Source organism: Stegodyphus dumicola, chromosome 8 (assembly GCF_044657685.1).
Source record: "Stegodyphus dumicola isolate Sdum_Otavi_A_Nest chromosome 8, ASM4465768v1".
Lineage (NCBI taxonomy): Eukaryota > Metazoa > Arthropoda > Arachnida > Araneae > Eresidae > Stegodyphus > Stegodyphus dumicola.
In genome coordinates, this window is record NC_140775.1 from 113,995,193 (window position 1) to 114,018,734 (window position 23,542).

Consider the following 23,542-nt stretch of genomic DNA (forward strand, 5'->3'; position numbering starts at 1 on the left):
ATTCCCGAAGCCTAGTTTCAAGACAATTTAGTGCTCCTTCGACCGGAACATTAGTAAACAATGATTTGACATCAAATGAAACCATAATGGAACGAAGTGGGGAAATATTTTTAAGTTTATCAATGACTTCAACAGAATTTTTTACAGTGTGAATATTGTTAGCAAGTAGAGGAGAAAATCTGGAAACTAAATATTTGGCCAAAGGATATGAAGCAGTACCTATGTTGGAAACAATTGGTCGAAAAGGAATACCGGTTTTGTGGACTTTTGGAAGAGTATAAAGTCTAGCGCAATTAGTAATAGGCGGAATAAGTGATTTCTTCAACTGAGTTGGCAGAATGTGGGAAGATTTAATAGCACTTTTTACTTTCATGAGGTCCGAAGTTGAAGGATCTTTAGGGATCGAGCAGTATGGGCCTTCATTTATCAATTTAGAGACTCCAGTAATATATGTGTGTTTGTCCATAACAACGATCTGTCCGCCCTTATCAGCTTTAGAGATAATGATATTAGTATCAGAATGAATTTCACGTAAGATCTCATTTTCCTTTTTGCTAAGATTAGAACCCAAAGATTTATTGTTAAAATTAAAGTTATGAGTAATTAGGTGGCGGATTATTCAAGAGTATATTAAACGATTAGCGGTCAACTTCTTTTATTCAGTACAAACCCACTGTAAAAGCCTTATTAGCACTCTGAGACACTCCCCGCATCCCAGTAAAAAACAACGGTACCCATGTGAAATCCTACCCACATAAGAATTACAACCTTAATTAACTCATTCACGCTAAACTGACTCTGCGGTGTACCACCCGCGGCTACATCTTATAACGACCCTGAACTTACCCCCTCTTTTTTCGCCGCCGCTAGCGCAGACCTGACCCTCTTTTTCTGCCTCCCACACCTCCTTCCAGACTCTTCTTTCTCCTTCTCCCTAATTCTTATCAGAAGCCGAGTAAGAAAATGATTTTACATCTTGACACTCGAGAATAAAATACGATCTGTGTTTCTATATACTACCTTACTATTTACTTTTCCTTCGCACCTCAGCTTGATTTTCGCCCATTGATGCCAAAAGATTTAGCGGATGCAAAACAAGACATCTGTCTTCTTGTCTACTTTGTGTGTTCGTCTGAAAGTTTTTGATTTGCCTTTGAGAAAGATGGTTGTGTTTCCTCGTCATTTGCAAGTGACTCTAAAGACTCATGCTCAAAAAGTTTGTAGCTTATATAAAAGAGCTGTAAGGAATGCATGGAGTACATATGATGATAGGTAATTGAGCAATAGTAATGTTAGGATTACTTTTCGTAATAAATCCATTCACATAAGAATGTGAAATAGAGCATTTTTGGGTCTAATCCTAGTGTCCGGTGCGCACGGGATTTCGCTACTTTTGGCGTCTTCTATGATGATCAGTAAAAACGGGACATAAACGGGTCAGGCACAGCTTTAGTATTAGTCCTTTTTGGCGATAAATATTTTTGTCGACATTTTGTCGCGATAAATGAAAGATTATGATAACTTTGTTATTTATGGTAATCCTAAATACTGAGCTGAAAAACATTCCGCCATTTCTGTCCACGTAACTTTAACGAATTTGGTCAGAGCCTTGATGGCAGGAGGGATAAATTGCATGTTTTTCTTAGTTACTTTCATGTTAGTAAAGCACAACATTTAAAATATTTTTAAAAGAGCCAAATTTGATAGTTAAAACTGAATGTGATATGTCAACTCTGCATATTATAAATTCCACCCCCCCCCAAAAAAAGAACACATTTTTAGTAGCATGAGGTAAACTCTTGGTGTTTCCTTTGCTAAGGAACCACATGCAAATTTAGACTTTTAGATGTTTCTTAAAATGGGCAATGATCAAAATTACCATGGTCTAAAAATACTTTTTTGTCTCATTCCTTAAATTAGAACTATAGGGATGTGTAATTGCATGAATTCATAGACCAGAATTAGGTTTCATTATTGCTTTTAAAACATTTTTATAATTTGTCCGACTATAAAAAGTATAATGTTGCTTAGATTATGGAATATATTGCTTATTTACAGTTCTCAAATTTTATAAATCTCACAGTCTAATAGCTGTATATGAATAACCTTCACTGAGTATTATTACTTTTATTAATAGTTATGTTGACATCACATTCGACTTTTTATTTTAAATTTTATGCACATTTTTTACATTACTTAAACATTTAATCTAACAGAAATCTGAATTTTTTGTCATAAAAATTCTATAATAAAAGTAAGAGTAAAATTTACATATAAACATTTGATTACATGGCAAGCAATTAGATACCGATTTCAATGTCTTTAAATGTAATTATTATAAAGTTTAGATATATTTTTATTAAGTTAAGATATGCTCTTATTCTATTAAAAAATTAAATGTACTGAACAGAAGGCACACTTTGTGCTTATGACTCGGTCAACCACTTGTGGCAAGATAACTTATGATAAGAATTAAGTTCAAATGTAAAATTTAAATTCAAATAAATTTGTAGCCAAAGGCTACACAAATCAATTTAATGCAAAGTTGGTTCAAAACGTAACCAGCACGGAATTCAACTACCAGCAATTATAAACAGGACTGAAGACTACAAATCTTATCTTATCTAGCAACCTAGTAGCATGGCCTCTAAAGGCAAAATACGGTTTGTTTTACAAACTAAAAACTTCATTTAGATTTTGTTGGGAGAACGGATGGGGAAATTGACAGTAAAAATCCCAAACATAAAAAAACTCTGGTTACAATATAAAAGAACGTTACATTATACTTTGTTCCCTGATAACTATTCACTACATGAAATAGTGTAATGCATTTTTGTTTGCATCATATACAAATTATTTATTTTGTTTAAATGCTGTCCAAAACTGAACAGGATTTTGCAAACATATTGACCATATTTTTCGACATATAGATGTAACACTTCTTCACTTCAGAAGTAAGAATAAGAAATAAAAAGAGAGGGTTGATCTTTACAATATGGTAACTGGTAGTTTGGCGACATTTTGGAGGTAATAATGTGAACAGTACTCACTTCCGATTACGCATTATTTTGTGTGGGGGAAATGAGAGATCATGGGATATGTCATGTGATATTAATGGACGAATTACGGTTCTTTAATCGGAAAAGGGGGGAATCTGGACAAGTATCTGTGAATGTATATTATTTTGTATTAAGATTCATTGTGTGTTGTGTGAAGTAGGGTTGAATAATTTTGGGATTGTATGGCGCTGTCTAAAGTGAATTGTAGATGTGATAAAGAGAATTTTTTTCTATCAAATTCGGAAAAAAAAATCGTTCAGTAATTTTATTGAATCCATAATAAAAGTGTATCCACCATGTAAGGAAGATTCGGAAGAAGATTAGGTTAGTTAGACTTTGTTAAGAATGTGAGCAGTATTCAGTTCTGATTACGCATTATTTTGTGTGAGGGAAATGAGAGATCATGGGATATGTTATGTGATATTAATGGACGAATTATTGTTCTTTAATCGGGAAAAAATCTGGCAATTTTGTATTTGGCTTTATTCTGTGTTGTGTGAAATAGTGTTTGTGAATTTTTGGATCCCATGGCCGTAACTAAAGTGAATTCGAAATGGGTATTTAGTGGTATTGAAAAGGATAGTAATAAATGTTTTTTAAGGTTGTGCAAGAGAGAAATAAAGATGTTTTATTATGTTATTTATTTTACCTGGTATCTTGCTTTGAAAGATAAGTATGATTTTAAAGATTCTGAAACAGAAGTAAGAAAAGTGTATCCGCCACGTAATCAAGATTCTGAAGAAGATTAGGTAAGTTAGTATTTTTAATTATTTGATGATTTTATTTTTATGCATTGTTGTAAATGTAAGGTGGAAAGGAATTTGGTATTATTGGGAAAATTGTTATTAGCAATGATTTAGTTTAAAGTAATTAGGATTGTAAGGTAATTTTTTTTAATTTAATGTATGTGCTCATTTATATTTTAAGTAGTGTTTTTGAATTTAATTATATTTTAATGAAATGATAGTTATTTTGTGAATTTTATGTTTGTAGGAATTTGGTATACGTTTAAGTTGAAATAAACGTGCATGGAAATAATTTAAATATTTGATATTAAGTATTTGTAATGCTTGAGGTATGAATTCATTGGTGACGTGTATAATGTAATAGATGATTTAGAGGTAAAAGTTTTTGGATATTCTATTTATTTTATATGTGGAAATGTTGATATTTGTAAAGGGTAAATACTTTTTCGCGATCATGTAATTTCATATATGTTCTTTTTACCGGGTTTAAAGATTGAGAAAATTGTCATGTATTTTCGTAAAATTTTTCTAATTTATGAGAAAAAAGCAGTGTACATGGATATAGTGAAGAGTGTGCGCAATGCCATTTTTGTGCAATTCTGGGATTTTTTTTAAGTAAAAATAAGTCGGCGTGTACATGGTTTATGTGTATGTGTTATTGTGAAAAACGCGTAAGGAGTATGGTATTGTGCACTTTTTCCCAATTTTGCAGTGAACATTTGTCATGATTAAGCAGTTTTGTTAGATAAAATCGGGGTTGATCTTTACATTATGGTAACTTGGCGTTTTTTTGGCGAAAATTTGGCGACCAACTCTCCTACAGCAACCCTCTATTTTTTTTTTCCCGCCGCCATTTTGTCTTCACGAAGTAAAGACATGTTTCTTTTCTTTTTATCTACTGAACACTTCTTCCAACAATCTACTAGCCGAATTACACTTATGCTAGAAATTTTATCTAACAAAACTACTTAATCATGACAAATATTCACTGCAAAATTGGGAAAAAGTGCACAATACCATACTCCTTACGCATTTTTCAAAATAACACATACACATAAACCATGCACACGCCGACTTATTTTTACTTAAAAAAACATCCCAGAATTGCACAAAAATGGCATTGCGCACACTCTTCACTATATCCATGTACACTGCTTTTTTCTCATAAATTAGAAAAATTTCACGAAAATACATGACAGTTTTCTCAATCTTCAAACCCGGTAAAAAGAACATATATGAAATTACCTGATCGCGAAAAAGTATTTACCCTTTACAAATATGAACATTTCCACATATAAAATAAATAAAATATCCAAAAACTTTTACCTCTAAATCATCCATTACATTATACACGTCACCAACGAATTCATACCGCAAGCATTACAAATACTTAATATCAAATATTTAAATTATTTCCATGCACGTTTACTTCAACTTAAACGTATACCAAATTCCTACAAACATAAAATTCACAAAATAACTATCATTTAATTAAAATATCACTAAACCATGTACACGTCGACTTATTTTTAGTTAAAAAAAAATCCCAGAATTGCATAAAAATGGCATTGCATCTTTAAACCTGGTAAAAAGAACATATGTGAAATTACCTGATCGCGAAAAAGTATTTACCCTTTCCAAATATGAACATTTCCACATATAAAATAAATAAAATATCCAAAAACTTTTACCTCCAAATCATCTATTACATTATACACGTCACCAACGAATTCATACCGCAAGCATTACAAGTACTTAATATGAAATATTTAAATTATTTCCATGCACGTTTACTTCAACTTAAACGTATACCAAATTCCTACAAACATAAAATTCACAAAATAACTATCATTTAATTAAAATATCACTAAACCATGTACACGTCGACTTATTTTTAGTTAAAAAAAAATCCCAGAATTGCATAAAAATGGCATTGCATCTTTAAACCTGGTAAAAAGAACATATGTGAAATTACCTGATCGCGAAAAAGTATTTACCCTTTCCAAATATGAACATTTCCACATATAAAATAAATAAAATATCCAAAAACTTTTACCTCCAAATCATCTATTACATTATACACGTCACCAACGAATTCATACCGCAAGCATTACAAGTACTTAATATGAAATATTTAAATTATTTCCATGCACGTTTACTTCAACTTAAACGTATACCAAATTCCTACAAACATAAAATTCACAAAATAACTATCATTTAATTAAAATATCACTAAACCATGTACACGTCGACTTATTTTTACTTAAAAAAACATCCCAGAATTGCACAAAAATGGCATTGCGCACACTCTTCACTACATCCATGTACACTGCTTTTTTCTCATAAATTAGAAAAATTTCACGAAAATACATGACAATTTTCTCAATCTTTAAACCCAGTAAAAAGAACATATATGAAATTACCTGATAACGTATACCAAATTCCTACAAACATAAAATTCACAAAATAACTATCATTTAATTAAAATATAATTAAATTCAAAAACACTACTTAAAATATAAATGAGCACATACATTAAATTAATAAAAATTACCTTACAATGCTAATTACTTTAAACTAAATCATTGCTAATAACAATTTTCCCAATAATACCAAATTCCTTTACTTCCACCTTACATTTAGAACACAATGCATAAAAATAATATCCTCAAGTAATTAAAAATACTAACTTACCTAATCTTCTTCAGAATCTTGATTACGTGTCCAATAAACTTTTCTTTAGTTACGGCCTTGGGATCCAAAAATTCACGAACACTGTTTCACACAACACAGAATAAACCAAATACAAAATTTCCAGATTTTTTCCCGATTTCCCCCCTTTTCCGATTCAAGAACCGTAATTCGTCCATTAATATCACATGACATATCCCATGATCTCTCATTTCCCTCACACAAAATAATGCGTAATCGGAACTGAGTACTGCTCACATTATTACCAAAGTCCCAGGTAGTAACCTTTATCGCCTCCAAAATGTCGCCAAACTACCAGTTACCATATTGTAAAGATCAACCAAAATCGGCTAGTAGATTGTTGGAAGAAGTGTTCAGTAGATAAAAAGAAAAGAAACATGTCTTTACTTCGTGAAGACAAAATGGCGGCGGGAAAAAAAAAATAGAGGGTTGCTGTAGGAGAGTTGGTCGCCAAATTTTCGCCAAAAAAACGCCAAGTTACCATAATGTAAAGATCAACCCTTGTTTCTTATTAATCATAATGGATACTTGAAAAAAAAAAAAAAAAAAAAAAAAAAAAAAAAAAAAACTGTTATTCGTTCATCTGTGGGAGTTTCTTTTAAGCCTTTTTTTTTTATATTCAAGTTAAAACACAGAGTTAATTTCTGGTGGAATAATTTGTGAAAATGCAGTTTAGTTATATATATATATATATTTTCTATTAATCTGTGGTAAAAAATATACAAATGATTGTAAGTTTATTTGGAGAAACAACTGGTGGTGCATAAAGCAATGAGACACTTTTTAGTTAGTTTTATATATATATATTTGTATGTAAGATAAAATTTATCTTTTAAATTCTTAATTCCTTCTAAAATAATTTTCTTGGTAAGACATTCTGTCTTCTGTGTAAAAAATAACGTGTGTTTATCCTTCAAATTTCTGTTTTATTCCTCTCTGTGATTAATTAACTTTGAATCCTATTTATTTGAAAGAAGATATTCTGTTAGCTTTTCATAATCTCAAAATGAGTTTGAAATAAAATTTTCATGTGCTAAGAATCTGGTCACTTCTTTAACAGGGATAGAATATAAAGCTCAGTAAAAACTGAATCTTAGTACACTGTAGGAGAAAAAATTAAAATGAAATAAAATTCCACGCCTTTGAAAATAATAGAGTTACAATGATTTTGCTTTTTGAATCTTTTACTATAATATAAAGGGCTCAGTAGAAGTTTTGCTGTCTCATATTTGCAGATTATTACATATATACAATGTAGCAAAGGCAAAAAAGTTGTTAAATTCAGTTGTATGGTAAAATGAAATCTTGCTTCCAAACTTTTTTGGCATTTAAATTATAAAGTATCTTGATGACAAGGTACAATGAAATATTCAGCTGTAAATGTTCATTGGTGTTTATAAAAGAATATATACTAACTCTTGTCAATTCAGCACACAGAAAGTACTAAAGCTGTCAAACCATGCAGTTGTAATCTGCAGTGTATATCTTATATTTTTTTAAATTTAAACAAATTTAAATTCTAAACAAATACTTTCAGCAAATAGATAAATGATTATTTTCTGCATTCTTCTGTAATACATTACAGTGTCTGACAGAAAAAAATGTCGCACCACAGAAAAATAAACACTTTATCATGCAAAATTGTAAAAGAGTGTGCACATACAAGTTAATCATTGCATTTACAAATCAATCAGGTGTTAACAATAGGAATATAAGCATAAAATTATACAAAGCTATCTAATAGCTATACAGTTAAAATAGTTATATTATATAGCTATATAGTATATTTTTTTGAGGCTTATATGAACATCATCGTGACTATAATGCATGAAGTTTTCTGCTGTTGTTGAATCTGGTGAATGAAGAAGAGAAAATGATGTCTTAAGAAGGCATGCTCGCTATTGTTGAACAGATGAGTTCAAGAAATTCTTCATGGTAGGCTTATCAACTGTCAGTGATGTTTATGCAGTTTCGGGTACGAAATTTAGGTTGATGCAACTGCTGGTTGGATTTAGTAATAATGATGTTCTGTGCTGTAAGAAATCTGGAACATGAAAATGGGTTTCAGACCATGCTAATTGCCGCACATGAGATCACCTATTATCTGATGACAACTAGAGATATTTGCAACTGTATAAGTTGTTCCCCTTCCTTCAACAGTTTTGCAATAATTGGCTGATGGAAGTTTGGTGTTAAGCCATCTTTTACAAAGGCTGATGATTACAAATCTTGATGATGGTTCATTAATAGTGGTGGCATATCAGAGTTGCATAGAGTGCTAAAATGGGATAGCGTAGTCTTCAGTGACAAATATCGCTTCTGCATCACAAATGATGATCACAGTATGAAAGCATAGAGAAGATGTGGCATCTGGGCGAATGTCTCTACCATTTTCAAGTGACAGACAGCATGTTAGCGTTTAATAAATTCTTACTGTCAGATAACAGCCGTTCGTCTCTAATAGATGTTGCAGTCACAGTAACTGAATGCCCTTTATGGTGAAAAAAGATGTGCTATAACTCCATCTTTTGCATTTTCAGGACATCCCAAATACCATTTTTCAGCATAATGTTTCGCTCACCTTGAATATATTTGCAAAGGTTTCTTTTTAGCCATCCCAGTCTCCTGCCAAATATAAGGCAAAACACACACACACACTCAAACAGAAAAAAAAAAAAAAAAAAAAAAAAAAAAAGAAAGAAAGAAAGGTTTCAGATTTTAAATTATGTCCAAAGGGGCATATTTTTAACGTTTGTGTGTTACCTTTATTTATTAAATATCATGTTCTTTGCATTTAAAATATAAAATTCAGTTCAATAGCAATGTCGCAAAATAATTTTAAAATGAGCATATCTTTAGAATTTCTGATACACAGTTCTGCACGCTAGAGATAAAAAGGTTCCCCCCCTAGAGTGTTGCCATTGTTTGCTTTAAAATTCTTGAGTTTGTTAATCAAAAATTCGTTAAAGGGTTTCTCAACCACACCTTGTTTGCCTCATTGAATCATGTCCAGTAGCTCTGGTATCGTATTGGGTTTTCATCTTCTCGAAGTTTCTGTCACTCATATAAATCATCATAAGTTTACTCTCTCTCATGTAAAATTGTACATCACTTCAAACTGGGCTTGAAGATCTTGGATGTATTCCTCAGGCGATGAAGGCGCATCTGAAGGGCGACCAAACAAGAGATCACAAGGTAGATGAAGGTCATGACCGAAAAGCATCTGAGATGGGGAATAGCTGGTAGTCTCGTGTTTCTCTTTGACCCTACTATAATTTTGGCAGCTTTCTGAGCTGTATCTTTCAGACAAGTAATCGACATTTTCAGGTGAGGATCACTTCTGATATGATGGATAGTTATGCCTCTGATGCTGAAAGCAGATTGTTGATTTTGAAATCCAAGGAAAAATTTTATTTCCTTAAAAAATCCAATCCAAGTATGCAAGGATCTGTAATATCTGCTACATATGCCATGTGATAGTAGGAGACATTTCGAACGTGATGTTCACATTTAACTTCCCATCTGTGTTGATTTCATCACCAGATGCAGTCTGGCAGGTAACACAGGATGGCGTACAAATGAGTTTAAATTATTGAGCTAAATCTTTCCAAATGAGGGTAACATTAACTCCTGTGTCAATGATCATATTGCAAGGAACTCCATCGATATGCCCATTGATGGAGATATTCCATTACTATTGCTATTCTTTGCAGAAATCTTGAGCGCTTTAAAACGGGTTTTTTCATTATTGTTCAAACTCCGCTTCACAATATGATCATTAATTTGTTTCCTGCATCATTGCTGAAAAATAGTCTTATTTCCCGTGCCCTGGGGTGTTCTGTAGTTCCTTCATAATTGGCCTTCAGCTCTGCAGTTCCAGCACTTTGGTTTCTTGTCACTCCTTTTCCATCTCATGGCATTTAATTGTCTGTTTAAATCATCTGTTTTATTTTCCGTGCTCTGGGATGTTCTGCAGTTCCTTCGTATGTGGCCTTCAACACTGCAGTTCTAGCACTATATATTTGGTTTCTTTTCTCTCCTGTTCTGTTTCAAAGCACTGACTCTGGAAAAGTCATCTGTTTTATTTTCCATGCCCTGGGGTGTTCTGCAATTCATTTGTATGTGGCCTTCAGTACTACATTTCCAACACTTTAGAGCCAGTTTATTCTCACTCCTACACCATATCATTGACCTACTCTTATATGTGCCCTCAGGTTGGCAAATGCGGCGACAAATTTCTCACAAAAATTTTTGGTGAGAAACTCCATGGTGCCATATTACTATCTAAATTTTTTGTCTACATTTCGAACTTTAAGCCTAAAATGTCTCCAAAAACGCGAAAACCACGTTTTGAACACACAATTTACGCTAAAAATCCAAAACAAAAACAAAAAATTTAGATAGCAAAAACAAAGTTTGTAACCAAAAATATTTGACAAAAATCCATGTACACAGCTGTATGTTTTAACTTAAAAAAAGTCTATGAATGGCACAATCTAGCCAGCGAAGGAATCTACGAACCTCACTCTAATAAATTAACAACAATAAATTTCAAAGAATACCATGTACACAGCATTCTGTTTAAACTTTAAAAAAATCTACAAATTGCACAATCTAGGCATTGCGCACAAATCAACAAAATAACTAAAATAAATTACAAATAATTCAAAAAACGACAACAGCAGAAATTCATAGTAAAAAAAAAAAAAAAAAAAAAAAAAACATAACATTTAACAAAATAAAAACAAAATAAACATAGCTTTAACATGCCGACGCGTACTCTCTTTGGTATTTATATGACAGCCAGACTTGCTATCCATAAAATGCATAGTATGGTTCACAAATAAATGGTCAAAACCTTCTTTTCCTAAATCCTTGTAAGATTTCCAGCCATCTGAAAAATAGTTGTACAAGGCTCAATCCACTCTTTAATACACTGCATCAGCATTTCCTTACTTCTATCATGCACAGCCACTAAAAATAATCTCCCAGACCCTCTTGCAACCACGTCTTTCATTGCAACATAGGCCATTTCGAAACACACATGACACGAACCAACGAGAAATTAAACCACTCCACCAAAAGAGTTTTCAACATCAAAAGCGTTGCCATACAACACGCAATTGCGCCAAAAACCAGCGCAGAACACATATCACCACATTTGGTGATCTTGGGGCGCATATAAGAGTAGAGCCACATTGACTTGTCTGGATAAATCATCTAAACGAGTCATTACTTGATCCACTGGCTCGTAGACTTGCGCAGCTCTAACTGGTTGGAAGTCTCTACAATTTGCTTTGCAATTTGCTACGCAATTTGCTACAAATGGGCTGCCTCGAATTTCATGGAGTACAACAGAGCGCTTTTTAGGTTCTTGACATCCGCCATTCGCAGAGCTTTCTGTATTTCAGGATCCCGGATGTCGTCAATGAAGTACTGCAGAGACTAGATTTCTCTTGTTTCTGTCAGGCATTCCGAAAAGGCAAGATGAGATAGCCTTTCTACATCCATGAGAAGTTCCTGGAGCATTTCCTTGGGCTTCTGTTGATGTGATTTTAATTGAAGCCTGCTGTAGTCTTTCAAATATTTTTCCCCAAAGCGCAGCTCCAGTACACTGGCTAGAACTTCGAAATCTAGCCTTTGGTTTTCTGGGAGAGTTTGCAGGATATCTGCTGTGGCTTCTCTCAGAGAAGCAGCGGAATGACAGGCCTTAGCTTGGGAATCCCATCCATTTGATTCCACTACTATTGAAAATTGTGTATTATACACTTGCCAAGAGGTCTTCCCATCATAAGTGGATAGCTTCAGAGAGGGATGAGCAGGCATGGGTAAAAATTTAAAACCATCCAAATTGCTCCCTGCCGTTGCTATAAATTTCTTTAAATTATCTTAAATTTTAAATTATCTTTAAATTTTAAATTATCAACTTCTTTGGCAACTGCAGAATCCCTGTCATCAGTTGTTGTTCGATATGTCCTTGGATAACAGAAACTTTTTCTTCAATTTGTAGTTTGATTCTTTGTTGAACGGCATAAACTCTTTCTTCAGTTTCTTTAACTCTGTTTTCAACCGTGTCAATTCTGTCTTTCATAGTTTCAAATTTGTTTTCAATTATGGAGGTAATTTCTTTTTTTTTTTTATTTCTTCTTGACCTGCTTCAATCAATTCTTGAACGATTCCATCTCTTTTTTAACTAATTCTTGACCTGCTTTTATCTCCTTTTTAATGTGTTTTTGGCCAGCTTGCATCTCTGCTTTAACTGATTTGATAACTCCTTCCATCTTTTCTTGGAATGCAGAAAATATAGTTATCAGCAGCCTTAATTCTTCTTCCATCGTTCTAGTTATTGGCATTCAACCCCACTCCTGACACCAAGAAGTGTTGCGTGCATATGGGTTCGTAATATAGATCGTAATGCACAAGTCCGATAAAAGTTCATAAAATTTATTCTTGTCACAAAAAATGTAACAAACGTTATGTTTTTCCTCAAAGATATTCATACAATATCACAGAGTAGTTATATTTTAAACTATTGTTACATTTTCCCTATTCTTCTGACACCAGTTGTTGCGTTATTTTCTTCCTTCACGTTCGTATGGGGTTCGTGTAGATTTGGAGTGAATAATGACGACACTTTATGAGATATCGAAACACACTTTATTTAGCCAATATTATCAGGACAGCTCCAAAACACGTTTTACAGTCATCTACTATAAACACGCTGACACGATCAGCAACACAGCCTTGAGGTTATCAGGCTATCACGCAGGACACAGCTTTACCGCAAAGCACCAGAGTACAGCTTTCGATTCTCCTTGGTGGTTCTTGGAACTTCACGTACTCTCGAGACTTTACATTTTTCTCTTTTCTTCTGACACCAGTTGTTGTGTTATTTTCTTCCTTCACATTCGTACGGGGTCATTTAGATTTGGAGTGAATAACGACACTTTATGAAGTATCGAAACACACTTTATTTAGCCAATATTGTCAGGACAGCTTCAAAACACGTTTTACAATCGTCTACTATAAACATGCTGACACGATCAGCGACACAGCCTTCAGGTTATCAGGCTATCACGGTGGACACAGCTTTACCGCAAAGCACCAAAGTACAGCTTTCGACTCTCCTTGGTCATTCTAGAAACTTCACGCACTCTCGAGATTCTCCACGCTGCAACTCGCGATGCACTTGATCACACACTCAGCACTCATTGCCCGGCTGTCAACTCGATCGACTCCGCAGGGATTGACTCGCTAGACAAGATTCCAACTCAATACTAACTTTCTCACACTCTATGCGAGGCACACACACTGACTGCAGACCAGCAGGGTTTATATAGCTTTTGGCTTGTGTTCGGGAACATTCTGGGCTAAACCGGTAAGAATTCATTCCAGAAAATTCTCCAACCGTCCATGGTATAGTGCCAATTTTGTCGCAAATGGGCGATTTCTCGCCAAATGTGTCAACACTGCCCCCCTTTGCCATTTTACGGCAACCCTAAAACTGCATTGCCGGGAAGCCATCTCACCGCGCCTTTACATTTCGTAACACTATTAAAATGTTAAATAGAATGCAATCCAAAGCACAGAGAAAGCTAATCCAATCCCAAAATTACATCACCTAAGTAAACAACAACAACTGAGTAAACAACTGAACTGAGATGTTTCTATGTGGCTCTTATAGCTTTTTAAATCAGCCACGCAGTATTTAGCAATTTCTGAAAAGAAAAGGAGGAGAATTACGGTCACTGATAACACTGTAGTCAATTACATTTTTTCAGTTTAAATTACGAGATATCTATTGATTAAATGTGCGTGTTCCTGTATTTTTATTTTTTCAGCGTAGCTTTCTCTTAAAACTCGCCATGCACTACATTGCACAGGCAAATACAAGAATTCTACTAAAAATAGTTAACTAAATACAAAAATCTGTAACTGTATTAAAAGAATTGTTACCTTACATTTTATAATTCAGTTACAAGTTTTAAATATTATTTGAAAAAAAAAATCCTTTTTTATTCCATTTCAGAAATATACCCAAAAAGTTAAACATTAAAACTACATTAAAATGAGCACCAATATTTAATGTATTTCACTAAAATAATAGGTGCTCTAATTTGAAATGGACCGAATAGAGCATTAATTGTAAATGAACTTAGATTTTCAATTTAAAAGATGCCTCAGAAGCTAAAAAAAAAATCATTCATATTTGAAAAAATATTTTAGGAAGAAGCTCTGTAAACAGAAAAGAAATAATGCATAATATTAATTATACAATAAACTTTGATCTTAATTTTTGTAATCCTTAACCGAATAAAATCGAATTACCTTAACATTTCTTTCTAATGTAATTAACGAAACCTTGTGAAAACATTTGATTCAAATTAAACTGTTCTGTGAAAATTATATTTATTTAATTCCGTTCAGAATTAAATGTTTAAAAATATATTCTTTCACATGCTAGGACTCTGAAATATTGTAGAAAAATAAAATACATATATTATTTACAACATAATTACAAAATGTTTACATCCGATCATGTCAAAACCCATCGATCTTAATGGTAAATCACTGAATGTTTTGGCCTCCATGAAGGGATTGCCAGAGCTTCAAAGCAATATATGGGAAAAACCTGTTAGGGCCTCTCTTCTTACCTCCATGGTATATATGTATGTATCCATGCCATATATGTATGTATCTATATGCATGTATTAAAATGGAATAATAGTTATTTTTTGAAATTATGAAAGCTGCACTTTAAGATTACTAATAAAATAGAATCAAGACCACACATATAACTGTAAAATAACTTAACAATTGAATATATTTATCAGGTAAATATGAGTACTTTCTTCTCTTACGACCGTAGCGAGAAAGTGGATTTGGCGTGTTTGTGCATTTGCGAAAAACAAACGGTTACCGATTTGCATATGTGCGAGAAACATGTTATTAACGGCATAACTGCTTTTTTATACTTGCACTGTGTCACCTGTTTTTCATTGTAAAATATTCATTGTGTTTACTATTCAATTGTCCATCAATGGAAAAAGAAGTTGATGTTTGAGGCTTTATTATTAGCAGAAATTGCTGAACTGTGGCCACTAGAAAAAGTGTAAAAAATGAATTTTCAGGTATGTTTATGTATATGTAGTTTTTTAAAATAAATTGCTAACCAGTTGTATTAAATAAAGTAGTAAATAGAATTTTCTGATATGTTTTTTAATAAATAGTTTCATTATGTGTTTAAGTGTGTTGTTATTTTAAATAAATTACCTACATAATATTAAATACAATATATATAGTATAAGTTTATATAAAGTAAGTTTTATTGAATTATGTTGTTTTAAATAAATTGCTGACAAAATTGTTAAATACTATAATAAATAAAAATATATATTAATTCCTTCTGTATGTACAGTTGTGGACACTTTTGGAAATTTTTATGTTTTTAAACTTTGTATGCTTATGGAAAATATTACGTTTTACAAAATGCAAACTTGTATATATATCATTTTAAAGAGAATTTATTACTGAATTCAATACAAAACACAAAATTCAATTATTTGCAATACAAAAAAGTTAAACGATAATAGTTATTTATATACATTAGATAGTGATGATTGCAGTGAGTTATCAGTACTTAGTAGGGTATCCTTTATTTTTGATTACAGCTTCACATCAACCTTTCATTGAGCTGACAAGAGTTTTAAGCTCTTCTTTCGTTATTACATGATGCCAGGAAACAATTGTAGCCTCAATTAGTTCCCTTTTATTTGATGGGCGCCTCATTCGGACAAGAGTTTTCAAACGGTGCCACAAATTTTCGACAGGATTGAGGTCAGGATTGTTTCCTGGACATGGCAACAATTTAATGCTCTTTGTACGAAACCACTCTTTCGATATTTTGGCCATGTGGCAAGGAGCACAAACCTGCTGAAAAATAAAAGAAGCATTGTTGGGAAAGAGATCTCTGATGAAAGAAGTTTTGGTTCTAGAATAGTGTCAATGTATTTTCTGGCATTCAGTGTCCCATCGATCACATAAAGGCGACTAATAGCATCTGCTGACATGCATGACCAAATCATAACACTAACTGGGTTCTTCACAATTGCTTGAATGCAGTCAGAATGTAGCTCTTCTCCTATCTACGTCTTGCATATTTTCACCCATCACTACCGAATAATGATATCTTAGTTTCATCACTCCATATAACTTGTGACCACTGATCATCTATCCAATTAATGTGTTCCTTTGCCCACTGTAGTCTTTTTTCTTTTGTTGCTGAAAATTAAGCTAAGGCTTTTTTCGTGGAATTCTACCTCTCAGTCCAACATCTGTTAATCTTATCCTGATTGTTCTTGAACTGACAGAAACACCAGCATCATTCAGATCACTTCTGATGGCTGCTGATGACATTTTTCTATCTTGGAGACATTGTCTTTTTATTCTTCTGTCATCAATAGATGTGGTGCACCTTTTTCGGCCGTTTCCTTCTTTGTTTTTTATTGAATTTGTCTCCTGATATCGTAAACAAAACTTTCGGACTCCAGATGTAGTCACTGAACCACCTACCTGTCTTGCAATTTCAGCATAGGAAAGACCACTTTCTTGTAACACAATAATATTACATCTCTTTCTAGGTGTCCAATCTACTCTTTTATTTGATGACATTGCTTCTTGACTAAATATTAAAAATTTTTACAAAAACTCCTACTTGTAATTACAGTGTATAAGAAACAGGTCCTCCTTCTACAGAACAAAGCAAAATAATGAATTGTTTCAAGTGTAAACATGATGTCAGCTTCTACTGGCAGTTACTAACATTTGATTGGTTTCTCAGAACAAGAACAGTGATTGGCCAGGAAAGCTAGACATTACAAACCACTTCATAACTGTATTTTTTATCTAAAGTACATATAACTTTTTTTGTACTGCAAATAATTTAATTTTGTGTTTTGTATTAAATTCAGTAATAAATTCTCTTTAAAATGATATATACAAGTTTGCATTTTGCGAAACGTAACATTTTCTATAAGCATACAAAGTTCAAAAGCATAAAAATTTCAAAAATGTCCACAATTTTGGCCACCACTGTATATATTAAATGACATGTTTTATTGTTGTGACTTATATTGTTTGTCTGATAGTAACATCAAAACAAGCGCACAAAGTTCATTATGGCATGGAGTGCAAGATTGCGACTGTCATTGGCAAGAGCCTTGAGTACCATACAGGTGTCAATATAACTTTGCTGAGTTCCACCCCCAATTTTGAAGAACGGCAGCCTGGGGGACGGTCCAAGTGTCTCCCAGCCCTCTACTACCAACCTCTCAAGAGAACAGCTAACCACACAGACATTATACATTAACTCCCTGATTCGCCACCATGACCCCATGCCACACAGACATTATACATTTACTCCCTGATTCGAGCCCGGGCTCATTTTCGGGAATGTTTCGTGAACATCTGGCAACAAATCTCTTTTTCTCAAGTCCAGATTGTGGCAGTGTCATTTTTCTTTGACAAGGATGCTGTAGAAGACGATTACCAAATATTATGCTCATAATTATCCACACTTCCATGTAACTTTTTACTATATATTTCCAAATGTAAGCCAATCTGTTTATAAGCAAAAGAATGTTTTTTCTTAAAAAATTTGCTAGAAATTCAAAACCCACATATAAGTTGAAATGGGGGGTGGGTGTCCTGTAATTTTCAAACATGTCGCCATGAGGGTGAAAATGATGCTAAGCAGGTAAAATGAGTGGAATGTTTTCCAGTCAGTTTGTTGTAAAGTAAAATGCCAGATTCCAACAGCAAGAGTATTACGAATTTTGTATTTAGACAGATAATTTTAGTAGAATTATAATTAAAATTGTTGTAATTCCCCTTGCAGTGCAGCACGAGACAAATTTTAACAGAAAGCTGTGCCAGAAAAATAAAAATACAGGGGCACATGCATTTAACTTTGATATCTCAGTAATTTATATTGAAATTGAATAAATGTAATTGACCACTATGTTGGCTATAACCATAATTCCATTCTCTTATTGCTTTCCAGAAATCTCGAGAAGCAGAAAGTACTAGAAATTTCTCATGGTGGTTAAAAATTATAAAATGGCCAGAGAGAGAGCATCTCAGCTGAATTGCTTACTTACTGTCATTGCGAGTTTTTAGTTCTGAGTTTTTCTTTCTCTTTAGGTGCACTTTGTATTTAATATTTTTAGTAGTTTGAAGCATAACTACTGATTATATTGCATGATGTTATGAATACTTATACAAATATCTCTGAGGAAAAATTCAGCGTTCTGATATATTTCTTTAGATAAGAATAAATTTTTATTAACCTATTATTGGACTTGTGCATTCAATCTATTATGAACTCGTACGCATGGCCGAATTTAGACTTGATAAGCTATTTGAGATATGGGGCACTTTTATACAAGTCCAGATATTATATGTCAGTGCCAAATATGTTTTTTGGGGTCCCCGAGAAAGTGGGGCCCTCAGCTATAGCTCGTGTAACGTATACATAAAACCTGCACTGCCTATATGCACATAACAATAGTTTTAACTCTAGTAACCTTATCTCAAGATAGCACATTTTTTCCATTCATTTGTTATGTTGATCTGTGTTATCTATGCTAGTCTTATTTTCTGTGCCATTTTGTTTTTTGTCTGAAGAATCAATAAGAAGAGATTCTTATATGGCAAATTTCAAACTACAGATGATTGCATTTACTAAAAATTTTAACAATAGTATGGCAGCCCCACATTTCTTCATAAATAGAAAAAAAAAAAAAAAAAAAAAAAAAAAAAAAAGTCTTGGATTAGCAGAAATGCCAAAATAAAAAAAGGCAGCATGTGGCTGCCAGCCTATGTTTCGTGCTGTGGAGGTAAAACTCCCCACGTAGGTTCAAGAATCATGAATGAATGTTTTTATTTTAACCTATACAGCTATCCAAATCAGAGCACTGAGTATGGTGAAGTAGAATTTGCTCAAAGCAAGCAAGTGGATTTCATTGGCTCTAGGATGGTGTAGTGGTTTTATAAATAGGGACATTTTATGCATAAGTGCTTGTACTAAGCATGTGCAAAAATTCCCTTCATAACTAGAAACAAAATTTGAAGCTTTTGAATGACACATGACAGAATTACAAAAATAATATGGTTTCAATTTGTGTCATCCATGGTAATTTTTATATGCTAGTTATTTGTGGTATTATTTCTGGTCTATATTTTGGTACTTCTTTCAATTAGCTGGGTGCAAATTCTGCCAACATCAGATTTTTCAATTTGGTGATAATACAACAAACCAGCTATTTAAGCAGTTTTGAAAGTAAAAAACTGATTTTCATAAAACAAACTAATTCATTTAATTTAAAATAATTTTTCGTTTGTAAACTTAAGAAATTAAAACTAAAGAAATTAAAACGTGCTGTATTTGGCGAGTTATCGCCTGCACTTTGCTAACAGAAAAGTATCTACACTTTTTGCGAGATTAGCAGATCCATATCCAAGCTGACCCCCGTAACTTAGTTTTTGAAAAGTTTAAAAAAAATCCTCTGCTTATGAATACAAAAAAATGTATGATAATCCACGCAAGTTGTCAAATATATTATTTGTGGAAGGGGGTTGGTTGCATAATTATATTATTGACATATTATATGTAATTAAATTTCCATTTCAGTTTTTGCTAACTAGAGTCTATTTTATATTTAATGCTTCTACTACTTATTTTGCATTTAGGTGGCTTTATCGCTACCATGCTCGTTTAATTAGAGCAAGATTTGATGAGCATAAAGATGAAAAAGATTTAAGAAAAGCCAAACAGTTATTGGAAGATGGAGAAAAAGAATTGTGGGATAATTTGCATTATCAACCACGAAAATGTAAGTGAATGTAGCATTTCTTAGATTAATGTGTTAAAATGCAGTAAAATTTTTGTAAATTTATTCCTCAAGTCCTATCACAAATTAAAAAAACTTTTTTAAAATTAACAAATGTATTTAACAGGAAAATATGTGAATTTGGTATTTTTAAATTCTAAGTCACTTTTACAATAGTATTAAATATTACAGTCAAAAGTCGTTAATCCGGACTCGTCGGGACTTTGGCAATTCCGGATTATCGATTTTTCCGGATTATAGATCATCAGTTTAAATCTCATAACATGGCATGCAGAAATTCTAAAATTAAAAATATGAAACCGTAATTTATGAAATAAAGAACAATTATGATATAAAGGATATCAAAATTTACAAAAAAAAAAAAAAAAAAAAAAAAGCTTAATATTTATTTGTTTACTTTATTAAACATTTCTCTCAATGTAAGTTGTTTAAGTTGCTTCATTTTATGTGATAATACTTTCTCTTTAATTCTATAAAAAGACATAATTTCTTGTTCAGTTACAAAGTTCCGCTATTCAAGTCCCGTTAATTGCTGTGCCGAAAATACCGACTAACTTGTCAATCGAAATTTTTTCGTTTTCACTAACCTATCTGTCACATTCTTCATGTCTTTATCCATTTTTTGCAGCAATTCCACTTTTTGTTTGTTGGACATCGAAACATACTTTCGTTTTGTAGATCCTTTGGAAGTTCCAGCATCGGAAATTCTATTTGACATAATCGAAAGTTCAAGTTTACTTTTATAAAATTGCTCTTACAGTCTGCAAAAAATAATAAGCCTGATCCAATTCCATGATTAAGGAACAACGCAATCTGCAACATTAACTGAAATAGATAATTAGAGCTTACACCGTCCGTTATACATAAAACGCGCAGGCGAAAATGTATTCTGCACTTGCGCACACGCATATGCGCAGTAGTCAAGGTCTTATGCGCACGCGTGAAACGCCTGTGCACATGTTCCAACGCGGCGCATGCACAGAAAGTTTTTAGCTTTGAGGTCTGGATTATAGATCATTCCGGATTATGGGTGTCCGAATTAACGACCTTTGACTGTATTAGCATATATACTGAAGGAATATTTTTGAATATTAGAAATTGATGTATGTTTATTATCCAACATGTAACATGGGTCAGCCAGGACTTGGTAGGAGGCACCCTTGTGCAAGAATATGTTTCAGTGGTATTTTAAAATATAAAATAACCTGCAAATTAAAATGATCTGAAATTAATCAAAATCCAAGATAATAAAATTATTAAAATTAATCAACAATAATTCCTGATATTCATATACTATATATATATATATAGTATATATGTGTGTGTGTACACACACATGTAAAAAAATAATCTAACATTAGTAATGACACATTAGAAAACCTTTTATTAGCAAAAGCAGGCCTACGTGATAATTGCTATGAACAGAATTATGATGTGTCTTTCTTAATGAAAGCAAAATCTGCCACCGTTAATAATATTTGCAAAAAAAACTGATTAAAGTATTATTTTTTGTTAAAAGATGCAAGTAATAAAATTGTTTTTTACAAGTAAGTATTTTTGTATTGTTTGCATTTAAGAATTAGTGACTGAACTTTCAGATATAAATTCATTATTAAAAAATATATTTTTATGATTTAGTCTTTTCGTCGTTGAGAAAAATCTGAATTTTGAGTGTCTTAGGTTGACAAGTCTGCTTGTAAATGTGCAGTACCATGTTAATATTTGGAAATGTATCAGCTAATTAATTTTCATATATATACACTTTATAATATAAAAAGTGACCCACCAAGAAGGAGTTACGATGAAATTATGTATGCCTGTACCTTACTGCAGAACATGCAAATGATTATTAACTTTTGGCAGCCAGTGATCAACTAGTTGGAGATTTGGCAAACTGCAGTACAGCATCTGGATGCCATATAAGACAGAGAACATCCCATTGCTAAGGTGTAAGTTTCATGAGAATATGGTTCTGTTGACCCCCACAGACTACATTAATGCCTCCAAACGGTATTCTAAACAGTATGAAAAATGACATCATTTCAGGAAGGATGTGTGGCTGGACTAAATGAAGCAGGATGGTCAGATTGCAGGACTGCTAGATAGTTAGGTTGGAGCAATGCTACCGTTCCACAATGTTGGCAGATATGGGTGAACTGTGGCCACAGAGAGCATCAAGAAGGTAAACCAAAAATGGCAACAGTATACAAAGATGGAATGATCCTTCGATTGGCATTTGAAGCCCTGACATGTCCTTATCAAATGATTTGATATGTAAGCAAGACACCAGCAACTACAATGGCGACTGATGAGTGACTTAGTATACAAGGACCGAGATCACGGAAGTAATTGCACTGACTATGCCTCACCATTGCCCACTACCAAGCATGTTGCAGTGGTACCTGGCTCATTCAATCTGCAATCTCCCACAATTGTTTGTTGAGTAGAATTGTTTTCAACAGCAAGTCCTACTTCAAACTGAGCTCTGATGACTAGCAAAAGACATGTCTGAAGACAACCAGGACAGCGGTGGGATACTCACCTCACTATCGTTCGCCACACAGCCTGACAGTCAGCAGTTATGGTGTGGGCTGCCATCAATGATATCATTCATGACAAAATAACAGCATGATGATATGCTGAGGAGATTCTATGCCTTGAAGTGTTGCCCTTCCTTTCAAACTTACATTTCAACAAAATAATGCCTGGCTGTACACAGCTCGCCTTCTGCTGCTTGTCTTCGTGCTTTTTCAACACTTTCCTGTTCGACATTATCATAAGATCTTACCCTGAAAGAGTATGTTTGGGCAGTGTAATGTCTGAACACCTGCGTTGGGTGAAAAGAAAGAACAGTTATCTTTTAAACATTTATTTTAAAAACTTAATAAGAATTTCTTGATTACTAGTAAATAACATAATCAACCATTACAGCCATAAGACAAACAATGGCCACTGGATGCAGCCGGGACACTCGTTGCGTCTTCTTCCAAGTCTTTCACTACATAAAAAGCTCACACAAAAGGCCCTCTCTTTCGTTTTGTTAAATGCCCTGGAGTGGGGTAAATTACTATGTCCCTTATGTCCAAAAGCCGGACCAGGGGATTTCTGCAACACC

At 33.2% G+C, this 23,542-nt stretch overlaps 1 protein-coding gene across 1 annotated transcript in view; it reads left to right on the forward strand.

The window, feature by feature from the left end:
* Window positions 1-1,103: 1,103 nt before the first annotated feature.
* The window catches only part of ND-B22 (NADH dehydrogenase (ubiquinone) B22 subunit), a 59,861-nt gene continuing 37,422 nt past the window's right edge, over window positions 1,104-23,542 (forward strand). Inside the window, exons 1-2 of the mRNA XM_085822302.1 lie at window positions 1,104-1,272; window positions 20,267-20,409. Of these exons, the coding sequence (XP_085678428.1) occupies window positions 1,163-1,272; window positions 20,267-20,409 (253 nt within the window). The 5' untranslated portion in view covers window positions 1,104-1,162. The remainder of the gene's footprint in view (window positions 1,273-20,266; window positions 20,410-23,542) is intronic.